The following is a 25,915-nucleotide window of genomic DNA, read 5'->3' as shown; positions in this document are numbered from 1 at the left end:
GTAGCAGTACTGTCTATCTGTATGTCATGTGTGTCATATATGTTATGATGAATTGAAAATGGGGGACCCTGATGTAAACAAGACGAAAGTCTTTCTCTGGTCTGCATGCCCTTAACAATTGTATGTATTGAGCTGTACTGTACTGTACCCATTCTGCAATCTGTTCATAAACTTTTCAATCAATCAATCAATACTGTATTGTACCCATTCTGCAATCTGTTAAATAAAGTTTTCAATCAATCAAACCAAAGCGGTACTTAGGGGGGGGCGGGGCGGAACGGGTGACGTCATTACGTCACGTTGGCTTTTGCAAAGTCGTGAAAAGTTTTCAGACCCCCCCCTCCCTCCTCCCCGAGTCCCCCCTGTGTGTTTGTGTGTTGAGGGGAAAAGTTGTACATAGTCGGGTGAATGTAGCGTCGCGTCGCAATAAAAGGGGAATGCGAGTTTTTAATATAAACCCAGCGAAGTCACAACGTTAGAGAGAGGAGGCTTGGGGTTTTATAAACGAGCTTTTAATTAAAACACTTCGCGACGTGTTCCAGGAGGAGTTAGTTAATAAAGAAAGTCGGTGGCCATCGTTCCACCTCCTCCTCCTCGTCTCGTTAGCTGTTAGCTCGGCTAGCTAACTAGCCAGCGAGCTAACCTCGCATCAGAGTTATTTTTTTCTTTTTCTCGCGGAAAACATTGTCGAGAGATGGCGGAGACCAAAATAATCTATCATATCGACGAAGAGGAGACGCCGTATTTGGTGAAGATAGCCATTCCTGCCGAGAACATCACGCTGCTGGACTTTAAGCAGGTCCTGAACAAACCCAGCTACAAGTTCTTCTTCAAGTCTATGGACCAGGATTTTGGGTGAGTGAGTGAGGGGCTGCAGGGATTCATGATCATGAGTGATATTCATATTCATATATATGATATAGAGAGGGACACAGTGTTACTTTGCTTGTGTTATATTACGTTTTATTGTATTTTCTTTTTCTTGTGGCCATCTTGGTCTATATGTCATTTGTCAAGTAATTGGTCAAGTATATTAATATATATATACGTATTCAAATTCAGATTCACATTCATTTATTAAACCATTTGTGTAAAAAAAAAAAACACATTGGTAATTGTTGCTGCATTACAGTGTATGCATCCCCCCCCAGTAACAACAACACCAACACTGACACAGGACAAAAAACAGTGCAGTGGAGGATTAATACTTTAAATACATATATATGTGTGTATATATATATATATAATGTGTCTTGTAATAAGCCCATATGGGCTGGGCATACACCTGTATTATGTAAGACACGAAAATAAAATAAAAACATCAAATAAATCACTTTTTGCAAAGTGTTACTTTTGTGAGTGGTATTCTCTAAAGCAGAGAGAGGAACAAAGTGTTACTTTGTTGCAAAGTGTTACTTTTGTTATTCTAAAGCAGAGAGAGGAACAAAGTGTTACTTTGTTGCAAACTCACAGTAAGTCTGTAACCATTCGGACGGACCGTATGATACAATGTCGCAGGAGGAAGGAAAAAAACTCAGAATGGTCCTTTAATTGTTATTATTGGCTTAGTGCCTATAGGCCAAAGTTGTTCCAAAAAACTATCTTTCTAATCTAGTATTTGACGGTAAACAGAGTGAAATGCGTGTATTTATGTGCGAGTGAACGTTTTGCTTACTTAGTAATAGCTGTCGTTTTATTTTATTTTATCAATAGCCTGGGAGGAATAGTCTTGAATGGACTGGAGCCATGGCATCTACTCAGTTGGCTCAGTCAACACACCCTCTGTCCTATTATAATTACTGGGATAAATAACGGGATATAGTTAAACGTCATTTAGTGATGTCTTAAAAAAAGTTCTTCACCGTCAGAAGAAGAACGGGCGACATTCTCTTTCTCGGCTGCGTCTCCTTCATCCTTCCTCACTCCATCATCTTGTGAAATTCTCAACCTTTTTTTCCCCGGTGAGAACGGGGCCAGGGGGGTTTGTCGTCTCCCTTTAACACTTTGGCCTGCCAGCCACCCTTTCATTCTCTCCTTGCCCCCCCACCCCTTTCTCCCCCACCCCTTTCTCCCACAGCCCGAGACTCCTCCTGCCTGAAAGAGCTGCGTCTCTCCTCTATCAATTAATCTTGTTTTCTCTTCTGGTGGCTGCAGCTTGTAGTGCATTTCTCAGTAATGGAATGGAATGCATGTTTGTGGTGAAGTTGTCTTGCAGAGAGAGAGACCCCTAGGGCTTCTGTTAGATGAATTGGGAGCTCCGTTAGACACAGCTGTCTCACTTTTACAGATGGGCACCGTGGAGGTGGGTGATGCCTGGAGATATCCAGCCTAATGCCTTTAAAATGGCACAGTTTGAGTTTACTAGTTTATACGCTTAAAGGAAAACTCCAACATTTTGGGAAATTCGCTTATTTGCCATCTACCCTGGAGTTAGACAAGAAGATACATATAGAGCCATATGAAATCCGTTTTATTTTTTTCCAAATTCCATTATATTTTTTTCCAAATTCCGTTTTTTCCGTTTTAATATTTCAGAATTCTGTATTTTGCTTTGTACGCTCATTTTACCATCAGAAATAGTGTCTAATAAGTGGGAATGAATAAGTGTCCACAATTTAATAAGATATAACAGTCCATTTAATAGGGCTGTCTTAAATACTTTGAAGCTTCGAAGCTTCGTTCGATGGGCATGGGATTCGAATATGAAAATAAAATTTGATTATTAAAAAAAAAAGAGAAATTATATATATTTTTGTAAAATCAACTCTGCCTCTCTTTGTTAACTACAACAAGCAATTCTGTTTGTTATTTAAGATGAGGTCGGACTCGGCACTGACAGATTTGTGTTTATTGTGCTGCTTTTATAAAGCCTCAAATGACGGCTTACAATATTTCATGAAAGCAAAGTGTTTTGTTTGTCTAAGATTTTAAAAGGTTTAAACTTTACAGCACTGACAAAGTTGAACAAAGTGCTGTACAAGTCCCACAACATAAAAAAAAAAAAAAAATTATTTTATTTTTTTATAGTGGATTCCATTTTTATTGCTCAATTCCGCGATTCCGTCCGCGATTCCGTGATCGCGGATTCCATATGGCTCTAATACATACATTTTTTCTTCTCTGTGCAGTGCACACAGTAGGAGTAGTAAGACGCACACCGTTAGCCTAGCGTCAGTCACTGGAAGTAGGTTCCTCCATTAGCCTAGTTCCCAACGTCTTCCTACTCCTACTGCATGCACAGAGAAGAAAAAGGTATGCATCTTAGGCTACGTTTAGACGAGCGTTTTGTGAACAGAAACCGCAAAAGTCATCTTGCGGTTTCACTTTTAATTTTGCGTTTAGACAAGCGTTTTGGGGTGGAATTCTCTGTGCAGACGAGGCTGTAACGACGGAGCACCGATGTCACACGATTGGCGCATATGTCACATGACGTGCTGTGAAGACCCGCCCTCTGACTCTGATTCGCAGACTGTGGATGGGGAATGTGATTGGACCAAAGCAGAGTCACTCACAGACAGTGGGTCCACTCACGCCGCGGGACAGATTCTTGTGTATTTAACCCTTTCACTGCCACACGACAGCCGGTTGTGTGATAGTAAAGGGTTAACCTTCTGTCGTGTGGCAGTGAAAGGGTTAAAAGTACTGCTATAACGCTACGTTCAGAACACAGAACGGCGCGGGCCAGTCGAGGCACCTGCTGGCCCTGTAATTGGAATGAGTACACTTTAAATCCTTTAACGAGGATCCATTGGAGGGCAAGTCTGGTGCCAGCAGCCGCGGTAATTCCAGCTCCAATAGCGTATCTTAAAACTGGACTGATTCTTGTGTCTTTAAAAGTACTGCCAATGTAGCCTTCAAGTGATCTCCGTTGATATAGTCAGACATACTTGCTTTGTTTACGTCTCGGCTACTGGCGCTTACCTGCTACCTGTGACGTAAGCAGTACGCGCGACCAGAGCCGTGACAACCCTTTCGTCATCGTTTTAACAGATTTATACGGTTTGATAGTTTAGACGAAAGCGCAAAGGTTTTGCGTTTCTAGGAATTCCACCCTGGAAGGTAGTCTCACTTTTTTGCGGTTTCACCCCGTAAAAACGCAGTTTCCGTATAAACGAAAGGCACATCCGTAAAAATATTTTTGCGGATTCACCTGCTAGCGTTTCCGTCTAAACGGGGCCTTATTGTCTAACTCCAGGGCAGATGGCAAATAAGCTAATTTCCCAAAATGTTGGCGTTTTCTTTTAAGGCAGAGATTCCCACGTCCTTGTTTTTTGCCCCTCTTAACACTTTCAGTGCCAGCAGGGGGCGCACAATTTAGTGCTTGAATGCCCATCATCCACTTCAATGTTAGCGTTAATAACGCCTAATCTATGTTTTAAATTATGGCTATGTGTCTAGCAGGGTTAGAAATTAACATTTTTTTTCAAGGGCTTTTTTGCCCCCCTTAATTGATTTTCGGGGGCTTTTTTTGTATTTCGGGGGCACTGCATTTTTATGATAAACGGTAGGGGTGGGACGGTTCACAAAATGGACGGTTTGGTTCGTTTCACGATTTTGGGGTCACGGTTTTCAGTTCGATATACGTTAATTTTTATTAAAAAAAAATGTAACACTCAAATCTAAACATGCTTCTCATTTATTAAAAATAAAATAAAAGGTTTACAGTGTTTACAGCCTTAAATAATGTTTGGCACACAAAGACCGAACTGACTGAAAAATATAGGCTACATTTGTCAAAGTATTAACTTAGGTCGCTTTCGATAGTCCGGTTTTTCGGGTTTGTGTGAATGCGCGTTGAACTCTGTTCGCGGACCAAACAGGCCAACTCTGGTCCGCCTGAAAACGTCGGTCTCGGTTCGGCTTCATCGAACCAAACGCGAACCAAATATAGGAAGTGATTATTATTACCACTGCTCGCAGCACTCACTGCAAAACAAGCACACTGCATCTATCTCTCTATCTATCTATCTATATCTATCTATCTATCTATATATCTAACTGTGCATCTTGGGAAGAAGGAAGAAAAAACACGGCTTATTATTATTACCGAGGCGCACGGCATTGGATCAATGGATCAATGCCACGTCAATACTGTTATTACCTTACCACTCCTCGCAGCATTCATTCACTGCAAAACAAGCACACTGCATCTATCTCTCTATCTATCTATCTATCTATCTATCTATCTATCTATCTATCTATCTATCTATCTATCTATCTATCTATCTATATCTATGCATATATCTGGGCACTCATAAAAACACTGTGGTCTACAAGTTGTTTAGCGAGAGGATGGTGGTAATGTGCTTCAATAGAACAATGGATCAATGCCATGTCAAAACTCGCCTCCGCGGAGGTCTCCGCAGTCCACAGACACACACACGCGCGCACGCACACACACAGGCTCGCAGCCACACACACATTTCCACTGTCCAATAGACAAGCGCCCTTTTCGACCGCGTGACATTGTTCAGAAGGTTCGGTGCGCTATGACAGATTTCTATGTAAACGCAGGCGAACCAAATGAAGAATGCAACAATGTTGCAACTTCACCAACAGAACCGCACCGAGTCCACCAAAACTATATGTGAAAGCGCCCTTAGTGCAAACAAACAATATGCTCAGCCAGCACTAGACTTTCCTTTCTTTAATTAATATAAACACACAAAAACAATGTCAACCATGTTTAAATTCCCTGATTGTCAGTTCTTAATGGAAAGATTCGTTTTCTGCTTGAAATTATTATGTTTCTGTCTACATTTATTTAGACTAACATTATTTAAATATTGAGTGCAACTGTGGTGGATTACGTAATTCGGTGAGTTGGAACTATCTATGGGTTGGCGCCGGGTCCCCACGGACATTTTAGCGTGTGGCACCTTCAGCTCCGGTCACGTTAGGAGGAGTTCATAACATCAACAAGCAGCACGAAAGCGGCAATAGTCCCGGTTGGAGTTAGTAAAACACAGTTGTATGTTAGCCTTCTTGGATGTTGAATAAACGCCTATCATTGTCTTTAAACACCCCGCCTCTCAGACTCCCATTTTCTCCTCTGCTAGATAGTAGCTACGGTAACATTTCATTGACTGTACAGTATTAGCTTGCGGGCTGCGTCGGGCTACCATAGTTAAAACGTGCGTTGTGTTTACAAACTGCTAACGCTATGGCAAGATGTGTGTAGGCCTATGTAATGTTAATGGCTATGTTTTTAAAGTCGTAATGAAGATTGATTTATATTGTGCGTACCATTTTTACACAAACTGACTAGCACCTAGCTGCAGTGCTGCTGCTGCCTGCAGCCAGTGCAGAACACCGGCTCCGCCAAATGAATTTTTTTTATTTGCGCGTCATCTGAACCGTACGATACACAGACGCTCCATTACCGGATAAATATATATATATAATTAGTAAACTGTCTGGGGCATTAAGTGCCCCCCTTAACTGATTTTCGAGGGCATTTTGTCCATTTTCAAGGGCGTTATGCCCCAAGCCCCCGTTAATTTCGAACCCTGGCTGTCTAATCTTTCTTATCAATGACTCATTTTCCAGTCAACATTGTCGAAGCGGATTGTTTTTTTATCGGTTCTTTTCCGTTTTATAGCATTTTGAAAAGCCCTCGTTTTCAAGGAAAATAAAGATTCCATAATAAACGCCCTGTACTGGAATATTCTAGAATACACAAAAAGTTGAAATTTTTCGGCCTATTTATGAATCGTTTTCAAATAAACGCTAGATTATCGATGGTATATGTGTACGTATGCACACTGGGGCCGTGAGCTCAAAATCGATTACCTCATTTCCTCAACATCACACACACACACACACATGGCGAACGCTGAGAGCTCAGTGAATACAACTCTGATTATCCCAAGTGTAACTGAGGGGTACAATTCCCTGACTGTATTAAAGAGTATGATATATCAAACCACTACTAGTTATGCACTTTAACCACTGGCCATACAGTACATGAACATATATGGTGAACACCCACACAAGAATACGGCATTGACACACAAAGTTCCATTTGGAGGGTATTTACTATTATTAAGCAACGTTAGGTTACAGATTGAGAATTAGGCTCGCGCCTGTATGGCGAAGAACATGCGTAAAGTCAGTCAAGAGCGTAAGTCAATGAGAATAGTATGAATACTAGAATGGGTCTAAACTGACGCCACCTGTGGTATAGCAATTACATAGGGCACACTGGTACCAGCTGGAGACACTGGGGGGTTCCCTCCGGGTGTAAGGCCGGCAGGGGTAGAGGAATGTTCGGGTACAAAGTCTGGGTCAACGAGGAACAACAAGGCTCCAGACACAGGAGCCAGTGCATGTACTCCCTTGATCAGCAGACAAAGCAGCAGTTGTAATCCAAGTATGCTCGACAGCATGGAAGACAGCTAGCCAGCCTCTTCCTAGAGGCGGGCCCGAGTGATGATCCTCACGGGGGGTAGATCCCAAACGACAGTGGGATCGACGGTTCTCTGCTCCAGCGGTCACGGTCCCAAAGCAATACAATCCAACCAGAAATGGCTCTGCAGTCGCCGGTGTAGGTTCTCCGGTGTACATATCCAACGGCTCTCGTCTAGGACTCCTCGGGTGGGGGCACGAGTCTAGGCCGCCCCGCCTGGATAAGTGCACTAGCTATATACACGACGAACCGGTGGTAATGCTGGTCACTGAAGAACTGTAGCCGCACGATACACCACAAATGATCGACTATTACCTCACATTAGACTAAGTCGCACTCAACGTTACTGCGTTAAACTCCGACACCTCAGCAATCTATTCGCACGCGGTTCTCAAGGCTCTATTTAGAGGCAAAGTTGCTCACTTCACTGCACGTTGTCTCGTGGTGAAGGCATCAAGGTTTGAACTGAACAAGTGCTGCTGTGTACACCTGCGCCGTATTTATACGTAAGGTGAGTTATCTAGTGCCAACCTCAGTTCTGTCTCGTATTACTGCGCAGACTCTGGACATGTTGAGACATGCCCGGAGTTGCCTTTGAACTTGCCGTTGGGGGCTTGGCCGTTGGCGCCTAGGGGTCGCTGTCCAATAGGAGAGTGAATATTACTCTGGTTTGTACCCAGGTAAAGGGATATTCCGTGTATATATACAAATAATATACAAGGGATATCAAACGATATACAAATATTATACAAGGGATATCAAGCAATAAATATATATATTCGGTTTAATCTGACCCTTTGTAACACCAAGACTTGTAAAATAGATTCCTTACCTCAGATCAGATGTTCTCCAAAAAGGTAATTCCAATTCCTGATCGCCATTCCAAAAATCGATCGCTTTTATTGATCCAACGCTGGGTGCTCGAAACACATATTCCATGCTGTTTTGAGGGACCAGAATGACTGCAATCGGCTCGGATTACATGCCTGAGAAGTAAAATGTGGATTCCGGATTTTTCTTTTCTCATCCATTTTCATTGAGTCCATTCCAAAAGGGTGCATTACCATCTGGGAGACGATAGGGGGTGCTTTTTTCACACCTGAGCTCCTGATGGGGCTGGTTTCCCAACGAGAGACTCTGTTGATGAAATATGAATTCAAATCGCTAATAAAAAAAATAACACGCTAATTGTCGAGGTGGGCATTCAGGGGGTGGGCTGATAACACGTGTTGTGTCGTGGTGGGCTCTCAAAGTGTTAAAGGTGCTGTAAGTGTTATTTTGTTTGTTAAAATAAGTGGCCTATACGTCTTATTAAAAGCTCTACATTCTTGACAGCCATCACTGATATGACCAAACATCAGGAACATGATTCTGGTATCCAGTTCCCACTTTATCCAATCAGGAGAGAGAACTCCACATCCACACTGCCAAAAATGGCCAGACAAAAACAAGAAATAAAAGCACATTTTAAGCAAATATGTGCTTAAAACAAGTAAAATAATCTGCCAACAAATTTGGCTTGGCAATATTTCTTGAAAATAAGTACAAATATCTAGAGTTCTCTCTCCTGGTTGGATAAAGTGGGAACAGGATACCAGGAAATGTATTTTGTGTTTACTGCAAAGTGGAGAGACTGGGAGACCCATGTTACTGACAAAACACTCTAGATCAGTGATGGCTGTCAGAATGTAGAGGCTATTATTTTAACACGTAGACCACTTATTTTAACAACAAAATACCACTTACAGCACATTTTTTATTGAGTACCCCAAGAGGAAGAACCACATTACTCTGTTTTGACTTTTCTGTAGGAACAATGAATTCAAAACTCATTATCTAAAGTTAACAGAGTGTTGTGTACATTCACCGTCCCAAGGCAGCAGAGGTCAGCCACCCCATTGTTTTTTTTTATTGATATTTTCCCCCCTCCTTTTTCCTCTGATTTTCTCCCATCCCAATGTTAGTCGTTATGCCAATTCCCAATCCCCTTCCTGGTCGCTGCGCACTTACCCCCCACAGTCGGTCTGGGAGAGTGGAGGCTACCACGTGCTTCCTCCGACACACGTCCAGCCAATCAACCCCTTCTTTTCACCTGGCAGCGCGGATTCTCACTGAGAGGGCGTAGCGTGTGGAAGGATCACACTATCTGCTACATTCTCCCCCTTGGTCACATCATCCGTAAATACCACCTCAACTTCCACTGTTACGCTGACGACACCCAAATCTATATCAGTACACAATCCCCCCACAGCCCACCCCTGAGTCACATCGAATCCTGCATCACCGAACTCCAAACTTGGATGACTCACAACTTCCTCAAACTGAACAGTGACAAGACTGAACTTCTCATCATTGGCACCAAAACCACCCTCACCAGATCCGGACCCATCACACTCACCATCAACGACTCCACCATCACCCCCTCCCCCCTTGACCCCACCCTCTCATTTGACCCCCACGTCCGCTCCATCGTAAAAATATCCTACTTTCACCTCCGCAACATGGCAAAAATCCGTCACTGCCTCTCCCCCCCGCTGCTGAATCCCTCATTCACGCCTTCATCTCCTCCCGCCTGGACTACTGCAACTCCCTCCTCACTGGTATCACCTCCCGCTCCCTCCATAAACTGCAAATGGTCCAAAATTCAGCCGCCCGCCTCCTCACTAACACCCGGTCCCGTGAACACATCACTCCTGTCCTCCACTCCCTCCAGTGGCTCCCGATCATACACCGCATTAACTTTAAAACACTACTCCTCACCTTCAAAGCCCTCCACAGCCTGGCCCCCCTCTACCTGATTGATCTCCTTCTCCCCTACTGCCCCACCCGTTCCCTCCGGTCCTCCTCCACTGCCTCCCTCACTGTCCCGACATCTAAGCTTAAAAACTTTGGAGATCGGGCCTTCTCTCGCACTGCACCCCGACTCTGGAACTCCCTCCCCCAGTCCATCAGAGACTCCCCTACACTCTCCACCTTCAAAGCTCGCCTCAAAACCCACCTGTTCTCCCTTGCCTTCAACCCCCCCCACCCCTAAACCCCCTCCCCCCCCTCCCCTCCAACTTGATTGATGTCTGTCTCCAGTCTTTTTTGTGCTATCAGGCTGTCTCCCCTGTTCCCCCCATGGTCTCATGTTCCTTTTGTTTTTGTTTCTTTGTTGTTTTTGTTTTTGTTTCTTTGCTTTCGTTTCTTTGTTTGTACTCCTGCTCCCGACTACTGTCAGCAACTTCGGGTTATTGAGAAGCGCTATATAAATTAAATTAATTATTATTATTATTATCCCACTTAAGATCCTATCCGCGCTTAGCAGGCGCCCCGACCGAACTGTAGGAGTCGCTGTTTACAACGACCCGGACCCACCCCGCCAGCTTCTCCCACCCTCTAATACTGCCAATTGTGTGAACGGCCAGCCAAGCTGGTGACAACCCCGGAACAGGCGAATCCAGCCGCTCCGGGGTTGGTGACGAACGCAATCTCCATTACGCCACCTGACTGCCCAGCCACCCCATTGTAATAACATCAGTTTCTCCCAGGGACCCTGTTTGGTGTTGGATAATAGTTATTTAAAAAAATACTGGCAGCATGGGGGAGGGGGAGGTATGGGCAGGGTAATGGTAGAAAGACATAAATATAGGCGATCAATATGAGAAAATGAACAGTGTAAACAAAAGTGCAGATGCAGGTCTGTAACTATGCCCTCAGTTATATTATGTTATAATAAATATAGGCAATAAAGAATTTAAATCTGAATATATATATAATATATATATTATATACCATGAGTAAAAGTTTAAACTAAACGGTATGATTAGGCCTGCCGCGATAAGCAATAAATCGATTAATCGGCGCGATAATTAAAATGAATGCAATGATTTTGACTGGCGTGATTAATTGCTATTTGCGCGTTTGTTTTAATGAGGCGGAACCAGTACCCCTTGTCAGTCACTCTCCATGTGGGGGGCCGCTGGCCTTACTACAGAGTACAGCACGGGAGCTCCGTGGGGCACTAGCAACGCCACATAGCTTAACTACATTTCTCAATAGTGTTGCTCCTTTTAACCAAGTAGCGTTCTTTGTAATGTAGCTGTTTTTAGACCCAAGTAGTTACTCGCTACTGCCCGGAGAAACTGGACTGCTAAATAAAGATTAAAGATCTAGCGTTGATGCTATCAACATTAGCTAAATAGCTAACAAATGAAATACAACGTATAGCATAGCTACAACACAGAATAACGTTAATACAATTAATTACATGCATCATTGTTTACAATGAACGGGTGGGGCTAGTCAAAGGACTGGACACGGGGACAAGTTAAACATGAATTAATTTATTATAACGGGTAGTTTCGAGTTGTGCCTACGCACCACAGGGCTACTATTCTTTTATATACGGCTTTGACGCTTCCTCCTCATCGTTGATTGCCTGTAGTAGCTGCATCTAACGTTAAAACTAACCTAAAGTTAGTTGTTCACCAACAATCTCAACATTTGTTTTATCATTAGCTCAAAAACACAGAACCGGACGAGACAAGTTGTCCGCTCAATACGTTCTGCTAGGATAATAACAACAATACTTCCGCTCCGGACCGGTGGGTGGGTTTCAAAATAAAAGTCTAAAACACCGGAAAAGACGTTTATTTTGTACAGCGTTTTCCTCCACGAGAACTCGAGTACATGTGATCAATCGATCTGGATTATTTTTGCCCATCCCTAGTTTATCCTGTGCTGAAGTCTCCATTCCAATAGAGATAGTATATATTTTGGTGTTTATTTGATTATTGTTTCACTGCCTTTTTATTCATTACGTTTCCACAGTTTTCTTCCTCATACTTTATTAACATTTTGTACATGGTACCACAAGGTACATTAATAATACATGTACATGTTAAAAGGATGACACAAAAAGCCAGACAGAGGGCTTGTTTCCAGTTTCAGTTTGTTTTATAATAAACAATCAAACTGAGCATTTTTTTTAATTTATGATATTTAAAATGTCTTCCAATGTTAAATAAAGGTTTATTGCACTTTGAAACGGTTTCCTTGCATTATTATGCTATTATTATATTAGTAAAAAAAATAAAAAGGTTAATTGAAAACTTTTGGGAAATACATTTAAAAAAAATCTCTCAAAACCGCAATAATATCTCTTATCGCTAGAGCTGCCGCGATAACCGCATTACCGCGGTATCGCTGTTGCATCACGCTCACCGCAGAGTTAGGCTGAATACCGCGTCACCGCTGTTTTTTATCATAATAATAAAGTTGGCTTGCGGCTTGCGGCTCTGCAGATATACCCTACTCGGTTCCAAGCGACCCTATTGGTCCAGCCTGGCTCTGCGGCTCTGCAGATACCCCCTACTCGACGCGTCACACTTTGTAGCCATCTTTACTGCCTCGCTAAGGATGCATTTCATTCAGGATTTGTTTGCGACAGAACCAAGTGCAATAAACTAAAAAGAATGGATTCACTGTGTATTCTGCCTTATTTATTGATGAAACAAAACCGACATCAACCCAATTTACCACCGAGCGGAGAGTTTAGTGTCACAACAAGATCGCTGATGTGTTAAGTTTGTTGTTGTTATTACTACAGTCAGCCGATATACACGAGAGAGGTAACGTTAAACCCGGGTTTGCTTGGTAGAATACACAATGAGAGGTAACGTTAGCGTTGGCAGAATAGACGCAACGAGAGTCTGGTTAATGTTGTTATTGATTGATTGATTGAAACTGTGTTAAACTCTGGCTTGCTGCAAGCCCTCGGACATCTATGCCCACGGAGCTTTCAGTGTACACAAGCGAGCGGCGGCGGCCCCGCCTGCATCCCCATTCCCCACACGGAGACAAACTGAGTAGTAGTACCTGGCTGCAGTGGAAAAGGAACAAAGTACCAGGTGCCTAAAGCGGGTCGAGTCGAGTAGGTACTATGCAGTGGAAAAGCGCCATTAGACTAGAGGCAGGCTATAAGAGTAGACTACCAAAAAAAAAAAAAATGCATTCAAACTTTTTTTTTTTTTGTGCGCACTGTGCGGTAATTACCGCGGCGGTAGGAAATATTTCGCAAATTCGTGCGGTAAGGAAAATATCAATACCGCGGCAGCTCTACTTATCGCAATATTTTCTGGGACAATTAATCGCCCAGCAAAATGTGTTATCGTGACAGGCCTAGGTATGATATATGTTGTAGTCTGTGCAGGTTTTGGTGGTTAAGAGTAGAGATGTTCCGATACAATTTTTTCCTTCCCGATCCGATTCCGATACCTAAGCTTTGGGTATCGGCCGATACTGATCCGATACCAGTGCATACACAAATATTTTTTAAACTATTATATAAATTATATATATATATATTTTTTACAGATACTGTTTTATATATACTGTTTTTTTTGTAATAACTATAAAGTAATGGTATTTATTCAACAACAGGTGATTGTATAGATTAGTATTAGTATCATTAATCAATGAGTATGGGGCTGCGGCACTGCAGATATACCCTACTCCAATGATCCGCACGGACGTTAGACGGTGTTGCACTCGCTACCCAGTCTGTAAGCTAGAGCTGCCGCCATTACCGCGGTATCGCTGTTACATCACGCCCACCGCAGAGTTTAGCTGAATACCGCATCACAGCTGTTTTTTATAATAATACTCTCAACCAAAGTAATGCAACAATTTTGATTGACAGTCGATTCTGCCAATTACGTCACACCGCTTGCACCCGCCTCTCCTGTTACCACCAATCGGCAAGCGCGTATTTGGTCCGGTAAATACGCTGATGTTATTGAACGTGTAACTATATAACGTTAATGCCACAAAACGAATGCCTTTGTTGATCATAAGTAGTAACTTTATAATAATAAGAAGAAGAAGAAAGGGTCGGGGGGGGGGGGGGGGTAACCGCCGGGCGCTACCACCCCTGCTTGCGACACAGAGTGAACGGCGCACGACCACGTGTTTCACTTTTAATAACGAATGCGTGCTTGCCGAATCACAAACAATATTCATGCTGCAAAGTCATCCTCTAAAGATAGACATTTAGACTAGAGGCAGGCTATATGCTATAAAGAGTAGACTACCAAAAAAAATTAAAAATTAGTTTAAATGTTTTTTTGTGGTAACCGCGGCGGTAGGAAATATTTAGCAAATTTGTGCGGTAAAGAAAACATCAATACCGCGGCAGCCCTACTGTAAGCTAGTAGCTAGTATTACCGTTTATGTTGTGATTTTCGATGCAAAATAAATATTCAACATTCTCTTTTGAGACTCCGCCTCAGACTCTTATCCTTTGGCACTTGGAACTTGCTGTAGTACTTTGCTTGCAGGTCTGCAGTCATTATTGCTGGATTATGAATAGCACCAACTTTAGCCACGGTAACGTTATCAAGCTAAGCTAGCTCACCTAGCTCGTCTTTCCCGCATTGACATTTGATAACGTTAGTCAGCTAACGCTAGTCAGTAGCTACTTGACTTAAATACGATTTCACCGTGGGTGCATTATTGTTGATAGACGGACAGTGTCAGGTCCTGGAGAAAGGACAGGCGATCATCTGATTTGATGTAACGTTAAAGCGGATGTTGTTCCAACTAGCTAGCTTTTCAGCTAATGCTATCATAACACCAGCAAGCAAAACACATCCCGTCCGAGCTCCCCGTCACACCGCTTTGTCGGGACAATGGAATTTAAGAAAGTGTATCTGCTGTTAAAATGACAAACAGCATCACACTTTAAAACACGTTCATTTTATAATCCTCACTCTCCGCAGGAGATAAATGACGTCATGGGATCGGATGCTATAATTTACGTGTACTCGCCGATACCGATACCAGCATTTTAGGCAGTATCGGCTAGGGGTGGGACGATACATCGATCCAGATCGATATATCGATCTATTATCAATTATCAAATAGGATCGATGCAACGTAAAAAGATCGATTCATATTGCGATACTCTTATTTTGAAAATCCCCTGATGAGCATATCCGCCCGGCCGCAACAACAATATCTCCGTGTGTGTAGACGTTAGACAGCATTGCTTCAGAGTCTGCCTATTTTGCGGCCCCGAAATAAGTGCCTGTTGTTTTTTTCCCCACAAGGGGTCAAATGCATCTAACATGCTTTCCATCCTCGCCATTCCTTTATGCCCACATCGCGTTAAATACCGAAATTAACGTTGCGTTAGCGTAAGCGAACTAAGCTAAGCTGATGGAGCCATAGAGAGAACAGCAGAGGTCCATTAGGGACTGGGAAGGACTGCATTATCGAGACAGCGCCACTACCAGGATCTGGCCGGTACTGCACCTTCGGACTCCCAATATGCCTTTTCCAGCCAAAATACAGCTCTGTGACAGTGAATAGGATATTAATATCGAGAAAAAAAAGAAAAACGAACCAAAAACAGTGAACAGGAGGTCTATTTGTATTAAAAACAATAGATTGTTTTTCATTTAAATGTCTGGAAGAGCTCAAAAATAAAAATGTCAAATGATATTTCCATTGCCTTTTTTTTGTTGATTTAAATGTTACTGATTGTGTTAAATGGGCATATAATATCGTCTCATATCGATCGCAGGCACCTGAATCGAATCGTATCGTATCGTGGCAGACTTTGTGATATCGGAAAATATCGTATCGTTGTCCAAAGAATCGATATCGTATCGTATCGTGATGAAACTGGTGATTCCCACCCCTAGTATCGGCGGCATTTCTGATACTAGTATCGGTATCGGAACAACTCTAGTTAAGAGTCAGACACACTTAAGTCAGGGCTGTACGTTAACTTTTTTTGCACATAGCACTGGTGCTACAGAGGTTGATAGTTTTGTAGCACAGGCCAAAATCTTGTAGCACGAGTATAAAACGTCTCTAAAATCTCTAAAAACAACCACAAGACGTTGCTGACGTCGTGGTGAGTGATATGTTTATTATTTGCTGGGTCGCGACTCGCTACCTGTTTTGTTGCTCTGCTCGAAATCTGATTTCTGTTTTCTGTTTGTTTGTTTGACTGAGTAGGCTATTGTGTGTGTGTGTGTGTGTGTCAAAGAAGATTCTATAGCCTTCAATACGTTTTGAGGCTGATGTGTGAGTCAGTCTATATAAGCGAGCACTGGGAGAGACGGCATTGCGAAACAGGCTATGTAAATGCTTCTTAGTTTTGTTTATTTATTACGTTCATATAAAACCGTGTTTCGAATATTTAAAACAAATACAAAAAAAATTATATTTTAATAATAATAATAATAATAATTTTTTTCAGGTTTTTATGCGGGCTAGGGCTTAAAATATTATTTACAGTCGGGCTTATTTTCGGGCAGGGCCTGAAGTTCACGGGCTCGGGCAGGGCTCTGGCTTTATTTCAAGACCCTTGCAGACCACTAGACTGGACCCGCAAAAACACTTGCGACACTATTGATTAAATAGCTATAACGTTAGGACATGAATACATGATAGCTTCTAGCTAAATCTAGTGCACCCATCCATTTGTTTAATGCAAACGATTGTCATTATACACTGCCCTTTATAAACTAAATACACTTAAATAGCTATGTAACGTTATAGGTAGAGCTGCCGCGGTATCGGTATTACCGCGGTATCGCTGTTGCATCATGCCCACCGCAGCGTTGGGCTGAATACCGGCATCACAGCTGTTTTTGTATTTTATTTTTTTTATTATTTTTTAAACAAACATATAAACAAACATGACAACACACGATAAGATATACAAGCATTAATTGTCAGGGCACATCCAATGAGATCACCTTTTGGTTAGTTGTTTTATATAAGATATACCCATAATACCTGTTATCTAAAAAAAAAAACCTACACACATATGCTCAGCTCGAACCCCCCCCTCCCGGACCCCACCTTGAGAAGTACCTCCACTATCCCTCGCACCTAACCAGACACTACCATTATAAGCTAGCTTTTATTCTCTCCACCACTTCTAACCACATTGACATTTTGGATTCATTGAGACCCAGAATTCTTGCTGTAGATATTTCATGGTAAATTACATCGAGATATGTAAGAAACCAAACTTTACGGCACATTTTTTCCGGTTGAAACCAGCGTGATGCGATCAGCTTTTTGGCTACTGTGATACCCGATAAAACCAATCTCTTTAGCTGTGGATTCACTGCAAACTCAAAAACATCATTCAACAGCAATACCGAGGGGTGTACAGGTATATTCCAAGATACGAGTTTTGATATTTGTTGGGTCACAACTTTCCAGAATGCCTTAACTGGTGAGCAGTCCCAATACATGTGCATAAATGTCCCTTCGTCCCCATTTGTACATTGGGTGCATTTGGAATCTTGTTTGAGCCCCATTCGGCACAGTCTTATAGGAGTCAAGTATGTCCTGTGAATATAGTTAAGATTGATTTGTTGATGATCCGGGTTCCTTGATGTAAGTCGGACATTTGCCCAGGCTCCTTGCCAATCAAAGTCATTTTCCAGGTCTGGTATATCCCTCCTCCAGACAGAGTCAAGTTGGAGGGTTTCATACGAGGACGTTAGTAATTGATGATAAAATTCTGAAACAAAACCTCTCGATGTCTCTCTTGAGTAGAAGAATTTGTGGTATCTGTGGTGTTCAATTGGTCTGTCTAATGGAACACCGTGAGACTTCAAACATAGCTCTAACTGTTTGTGAAAAAGCCATGTGGACTTGGTGAGATTAAATTTTTTGCGTATTTCTTTATCACTACAAAAACCCTGTTTGTTAAAAACATCCCCTAATGAGTGTATGCCTTGCTCTTCCCATATAGGGAATCTTATAGGTCGTTTTCCAATTAAGAGAGCATTGTTATTGAATAAGGGAGTATGATTGTGCCATTCTTGTGGGTTAGGATTTTTTTTTTGTGATTCACGCCATATCCGGATCGCATGAGTAATTATGGGGCCAAATTTTCGTTCACAGTGCTTGATTGGTAGTTTAGTGTATGCTATGTCCTTCAGTCTATGTGGGGCTACTATGTTTTCTTCTATTTTTCTCCAAGATGCTAATGCTTGGGAGTCAAACCATGTTGTCAATGGACTTAATGAGTACGCCTTAAAATATAGGAAAAAATCTGGAAATGCCATGCCACCATCTGCTTTATTTCTCTGTGCGGTGGATCTTTTTATACGTGGTGGTTTGTTATTCCAAATAAATTTGTATGTGGAGGAGTGTAATCTTTTCCAGTAACCCTCTGGAGGGGGTAACGGTAGCATTGAACAGAAGAAGTTGATTTTAGGTAGTACATCCATCTTAACTATTGATATCCGTGCTTGTACTGTGTTCTTAAGTTTTGCCCATCTATCAAGGTCGTCTTTGATTTTGTTTTGGATTTTTGTGTAGTTGTGCTTCACCGTTTGTCTTATGGTAGGGAATATTTCCACTCCCAAGCATCTGAAATGTTTTACCATAGGTATCTCACCTGGGAGGGTTGTAGGGGTGGACGGTATGGTCTAAAATTTATATCACGGTATAATTTGAAGCATAGACGGTAACGGTATATATCACGGTATCATCGTTTTTGATAAAATTTTTTTTTTATTTTATATAATTTTTTTTTTTTTATAAAATATATATATTATATAATTAGACTTGTACTGGTATTATCTGCGAGACATCGCCACAAGCTCCACTGTCTGTGTGTACTCTAGTAGCCTCCAGCTACGGCCAGAATTCTCCGGAGCTGCACCTGGACCTATACTCGAGTAGCCTCGAGCAGAGCTACGGCCAGGATTCTCCGGCGCTGCACCTGGACCCTATTGTATTGGTATTATAACGTTAGCAAGCCCTCAGCTCGAATACGCATCGAATCAGTGTTATAAGACATTGATATCATGAGCTATCTGTAGCTACTGCATATATAACGTTAATACAACGCCTCAGTGAATTATTTAGTACAATGGGACATTTCGTTTTGAACGGTGAACTAACTTGTGTTAACGTGAGCTAACAGGTAGCATACACGTCTCTAGTACTAGACTTTGTGGAGCGTTTGTTGATGTCAGGAGCTATCGGTAGCTGGCCGACTAGATACCGTTCGGTTAGACAATGTCCCATCATGTATTAAACTAAAAGTGAATAGTTGACTGGGTCATTTTGTAACGGTAGCTAAGCTAACGTTAGCTCAGGGAGACGCCGACAGCTCCCGTGTCCCGTCCCACTAGACTACTAGATCCGTGTTTACATGCGTGCGGTAGGGGCTGGCACGCCCACTGCGCGAAGCCTCCTAAATAACTTTTTCCAGTTCGCACATATCTATTATCTATGACTAATTCTATCTATTTTTAGGGGCAAATGCCAGTGAAATAGTCGCGCTGTGGTTACATGACGTCATTGCTATTTTAGAGCTGCACTACCGGTTACACGGTATACTCAAAATCCATACCGTAGAGCAAATTCATACCGTTTATACCGTATACCGTTTATACCGTCCACCCCTAGAGGGTTGTATCTTTTTTTGCAGGGGTGTTAAGTGGAAGGAAAGCCGACTTCGGCCAATTTATCTTAAATCCCGATAAATCACCAAAGTCCTCAATCAACTTGAGCAGATGAGGCAATGTGGTGTTGGGGTTTTTCATGAACAATATTACATCGTCCGCATATAAACAAATTTTTTGTTGTGTGCCCTTGATTACGATAGGTTCTATGGATTGGGATTGTCTTATATATTGTGCTAAAGGCTCTAATGATAGATTGAACAGTCCGGGACTAAGAGGACAACCCTGTCTGGCAGAGCGGGATACCGGAAATATTTCAGAGATGATTGTGCCTGTTGTAATCATGGCCGATGGGTCTTTGTATAATACTTTAATCATATCGATGAATCCTTTTCCTAACCCCATCCTTTCTAGCACTGCCCACAGATACGACCATTCCAGCCTGTCAAAGGCCTTCATAGCATCCAGGGACAGCATCGCCTTAGGTATGGTGTCCTCCTTGTCGGCATCAAGTACGTGCAGTATACGTCTTATGTTCTCAGTGATCAGGCGGCCTCCTATGAAGCCAGTTTGGTCCGGGTGAACTAAAGACGTCATATGCTTTTGTAATCTGATGGCTAATACCTTAGAGTACAGTTTGATATCTGTTCCGAGGAGGCTTACAGGTCTATAACTACCGCACTCGTTGGGGTCTTTGTCTTTTTTAAGGAGGACTGTTATGAGTGCAATATTGTCAATTTTATGGAAGTTCCCCTCCTTGACTGAGTATAAGATCATATTTAGTAATAAGGGGCCAATTATGTCCCAACAAGAAAGGTACATTTCTGATGGGAAACCGTCTCTTCCTGGAGCCTTACCACTTTTCATTGCGGTTATGGCCTTCTTGAGTTCCTCTAGTGTGATCGGTATTTCTAACTGTTTAGCGTCATCCTCTGAAAGTTTAGGGAGAATAATTTGATTAAGAAATGTGTCCATTTTGTTTTGATCGAAGGTCATTTCTGATTTATATAAGTCGGAGTAGAATACTTTGAATGTATCGTTTATTTTTACAGGATCTGTTACAAGTACTTGTTGTGCTCTAATGGTAGTTATATCTGCAAATGTTGCATTAATTCTTAATCGCATGGCTAATAGGTGGCTGGGTTTGGAACCATGGGAGTACTGCTGTTGTCTTGTGCTGCGTATTTGTATTTCCGATTGTTGTCTGTATATGGCATTGATCTCTATTTTAAGTACGTTAACTTGATTTTCTAGTCGAGTTGAGTTGTTGTATTTCAGAGAATTAAATAACGTTGAGTAAAGCGTTTCCAGCTCATCCAGTTTTGTGCTTTGATTCTTGCGCATTTTGGAGGAAAAGCTATCCGTGAAGTCTTTGATCATTCCCTTTACCGACATCCATATTATTCTGGGGTCTTGCACCGAGTTTGCATTCTCCCGTTGGAATACTATAAGAGCTTCTTTGAGTTGTGTAATGAATTCCTTGTTGTTAAGCAGCAACGAGTTAAATCGCCATCTTGGGGCTCGGGAGGATAGTATACCAAATGTACCTTTAAGGAGTAAATAACAGTGATCTGATAGTGCGTTGGGTATCATTTCCACTTCATAATTATCAAATAGTCTCTGTGATGCAAAGACATAATCTATTCTGGATAGTGTCTTATGTCTCGCAGAACGACAAGAGTACTTTCGGGTCGTGGGATTAAGTAACCGCCATAAGTCCTTTACACCTGTAATCTTTGACCAATCCTTTAATGCCTTCGATGAATTCTTTTGTTCGCTGGAAAAGGCGAGGTAAGATTTGTCTATCCTTGGGTTCCAGATGGCATTAAAATCCGCTCCTATTATAAATGAGTAATCGGGAATGTCTAACATTGCATTGGTTAGTGTAGTGAAGAAATCTTCTTCGTACAAATTTGGGGCGTATACCGCTATCAACGCTATTTTCCTGTTCTTATGTTCAATCTTAGCTATAGTTATCCGACCTTCTACATCAGACCATACTCCCTTTAGTACAATATTCAACTTACGTTTAACGACTATTGCTACACCCCGAGTTCTCGTACCAATAGAGGAGTGACTGATATTATGGTATATGTTGTCCGCTAATTTACCTCGTTTTAGCTCTCGTTAAAATCAAGGAGGGCATTCAGGAAGTAAAAAAAGAATAGCGCTGCTTGCCGATTGGTGCTAAGAACAGCAGGGCGGGTACAAGCGGTGTGACGTAATTGGCAGACTCGACTGTCAATCAAAATTATTCCGTTGCCGGCTGAATGATTGAATGAATGAACGTTATTAACGATTGCAGAATGGGTACAATACAGTACAGCTCAATACAACAACAGTGGACTGACTGGAGGATGAAGACCAGAAAAACGACTTTCGGCTTTTTTACATAAGGGTCCTCCATTTTCAATTCATCAAAACATTTAGAGACATACAAATATACAGTAGTTTCATAAAAATGCTAAAATCCGATTGATTGATTGATTGATTTAAAACTTTATTAACATATTGCAGAATGGGTACAGTACAGCTCAATACATACAATTGTTAAGGGGATGCAGACCAGCGAAAGACTTTCGTCTTGTTTACATCAGGGTCCCCCATTTTCAATTCATCATATTTCATATCTAAATTATATAATATCTCATTGCTAAATATATGCAATATATAATCTAATAATCCAATAATCTAAATCTAATATATAATATAAAAATGCTAAATGCATGGGTATTTTATTTTGTCTTTAATGTTAGCTTGCAAACTCAAATACTGTCTTGGTAAGCCTCATAATGAATTGTTTGGGGAAAAAAAGAAAAACATCGTGATGCGTATCGTGTATCGCCGAAAGGTCAGAAAATATCGTGATATCATATTTAGGCCATATCGCCCAGCCCTAGGGTTACGTGTTACCAAGTAAACAAATCATCGTCAGCTCTCAGAATGGTAGTCCCGTCCCGCACCGGTAGAAGCCTGCACCGTTTTAGCGTTAGCATCTAGCCTATAGCCATGGCAGACTATTTGATTCCTTAAGGGCTAGAAATTGCCTGGGTTTTGGTCATATGCTCCCGAAATGCTCCCGTTGTTTGGCTACTTCTATGTGCAGTGAAAACTACTCTAATGCTTTATAACCTAGTCATTGATTTAGTTCAGGGTAATCTAAGATTAGCCGCAGAGCTAACGCTACTTAACGTGAGCTAACGCTATCTAATCAAGCTCAGTAGCTCACAGAGAGAGATAAACAGCTGACAGCGGATAGTACAGGACGGTACAAATACAATAAAAAGGCGGGTGGGGGCTGTTGTGTAAACCTTGTACTCTTTAGTTCACATAATTATAATAAGAGACGGATTGCTCCACAACAACACTGCTCTCGTCACAACGCTTTACGGTATTTTCACAGCACTGTCGCAACATTACCGTAAAACGTGAACACCGCTGTGACCCACTCGCTCCACTAGAGCGGTCTCGCCCTCTGCTGGCGCGTGTGTGCACTACACTCAGTGTGTGCACTACACTCAAAACTCCGTTTCACTGTTATAGAAACTGAAGCGCATCTGTGATTTTGACGGTGACGGACGGTATTGAAAATCAATACCGTAGGTATTTCTAAATACCCTGGTATACCTTAATACCGTCATACCGCCCAAGCCTACTATACGTACTAGATGCCAGCAAGGACGACACCACACCTAAGGCGATGCTGTCCCTGGATGCAATGAAAGCTTTTGATAGGTTGGAATGGTCGTATCTATGGGCAGTATTAGAAAGGATGGGGTTAGGAAAAGGATTCATTGATATGATTAAAGTATTATACAAAGACCCATCGGCCATGATTACAACAGGTATAATCACCTCCAAAATCTTTCCGGTATCACGCTCTTCTAGACAGGGTTGCCCTCTTAGTCCCGGACTATTCAATTTATTTATCATTAGAGCCTTTAGCACAATATATAAGACAATCCCAACTCATAGAACCAATCGTAATCAAGGGCACACAACACAAAATTAGTTTATATGCGGACGACGTAATACTGTTCATGCAAAACCCTAACACCGCAATGCCTCATCTTCTCAAGTTGATTGATGAATTTGGCGACCTATCGGGATTTAAGATAAATTGGCCAAAGTTGGCTTTCCTTCCACTGAACGCCCCTGCAAAAAATACACGTCTTCCAGAAGAAATACCAATGGTTAAACACTTTAGATGTTTGGGAGTTGAAGTATTCCCTACCATAAGCCAAACGGTGAAACACAATTACATAGAAATCCAAAATAAAATCAAATACGACTTTGACAGGTGGTCAAAACTTAAAAACTCAGTACAGGCACGGGTTTCAATAGTTAAGATGGATGTCCTACCTAGAATCAACTTCATCAGCTCAATGCTACCGTTACCCCCTCCAGATGGTTACTGGAAAAAATTATACTCTTCCGCATACACATTTATTTGGAATAACAAACCACCACGCATAAAAAGATCCACCGTACAGAGAAACAAAGCCGACGGAGGTATGGCATTTCCAAAAAATTTCCACTATTTTAAGGCGTACACTTTAAGACCACTGACAACCTGGTTTGAACCCCAAGCATCAGTATCATGGAGAAATTTAGAAGTAAATATAGTAGCACCACATAGACTGCAGGACATAGTATACACCAAAGTATCAATTAAGCAATGCGAACTGAAATTTGGCCCCATAATTACTCATGCGATCTGGATATGGCATGAAACACACAAAAAATATTCTAACCCACATAAATGGCATAATCATACTCCCTTATTCAATAACAATGCACTCCTGATTGGAAAATGACCTATACGATTCCCTAGATGGGAAAAGCAAGACATACATACATTAGGAGATGTTTTCAACAAACAGGGTATTTGTAGTTATGATGAAATACACAAAAAGTTTAATCTCACCGGCTCCACATATTATTTTTCACGGTGTTCCATTAAGGATACCAATTGTACACCACAGATACCACAAATTCTTCTATGAAAGAGAGACATCGAGAGGTTTTGTATCAGATTTTTATCATCAATTACTAACGTCCACAATATTGGTAGTTCTATATTATGTAGTAGGGCCCTATTTTATGCATTATGAAATGGTCACTCACTAATGACTAGAATTAGGTAGACTTAGGCTATAATAGACTGCTACTAGACTGCTTCACAGATTCAAACACAAGGTTGGAGTTTTTCACATGGAACAAAAACATCCCATCTCAAAAGAACCACCCGGGTCACACTCTCACACAGAACGGGGAATTATCCCCAAAGAGAAGACCCAAGTGTTAGCGTCGCCCTCTCAGCCTCTCTCTCATCTGAATATCCCAGGCCCAGTTCAGAGTGAGGGAAATTTCAAACATAGCCCTTGAGTCAGCTGTCCAATCAAAGCGGCGGGGCATTTTCTCCCCTCCGGCCCGGGGAGAGTGTGTAATAGAGCGACGTGTTTTCATTTGCCCCGGTATGAGACCAGCTGTCGGCCAGGGCTGTGTGTGTGTGGCAGGGGGAGGAGAGCGAGCAGGCCAGGCCAGGACCGGTGGAGCAGGCGACCTGGAACTGGACAGAGGCCATTTGCTCTGTGTCTGTCTGCCCGGGACAGTCTGCAGGGAGGGAAAGAACGAAGCAGTGGTCATGTTAAATTATTGTCCCGGAGGCTTAGAATTATCGTCTCCTTTTAGGAAAATTATCATTTGCAAGTCATAACAATAGAAAAATGGGCTGAATTATCGTACAGAAGGCTAAATTATGGTACAAAAACATTATAATTATCTGGCAACACTGATGGTGCTGGGTGTAATAGCAGGGGCGACCCTGGAATTTACCTATGTTGAGCCACGCCCTCTTTTCTTGATCCTCCAGTCACAACTGTTGCGATTGGAGGATCAAGGAGAGAGGGCGGGGCTTGACATAGGTCAGTTGTGTGTGTGTGTGAGAGAGATTAGGGAATGGGCCGGAGTGGAGATGGTGTGTGTGGGTGTTTGTTTGGGGATTAACGGGGTCAAGAATTTCAGGTTTTTTAGGACCCCGGCGGGATGCTGCGTGTTATTTGAGGCATTGTAG

The 25,915-nt window shown here is 42.0% G+C and overlaps 1 protein-coding gene across 2 annotated transcripts in view; it reads left to right on the top strand.

The window, feature by feature from the left end:
* The first annotated feature begins 387 nt into the window (after positions 1-387).
* Positions 388-25,915, top strand: part of dvl2 (dishevelled segment polarity protein 2) — a 135,804-nt gene continuing 110,276 nt past the window's right edge. For both annotated transcript variants that reach the window (XM_084312303.1, XM_084312302.1), the window contains exon 1: positions 388-855. In XM_084312303.1, coding sequence (XP_084168429.1) covers positions 695-855 — 161 coding nt within the window. In that variant the 5' untranslated portion in view covers positions 388-694. The remainder of the gene's footprint in view (positions 856-25,915) is intronic.

Source organism: Notolepis coatsorum (assembly GCF_963971535.1).
Source record: "Notolepis coatsorum genome assembly, chromosome: 4".
Classification (NCBI taxonomy): Eukaryota; Metazoa; Chordata; class Actinopteri; order Aulopiformes; family Paralepididae; genus Notolepis; species Notolepis coatsorum.
This window is presented reverse-complemented; position numbering and strand designations above follow the sequence as displayed.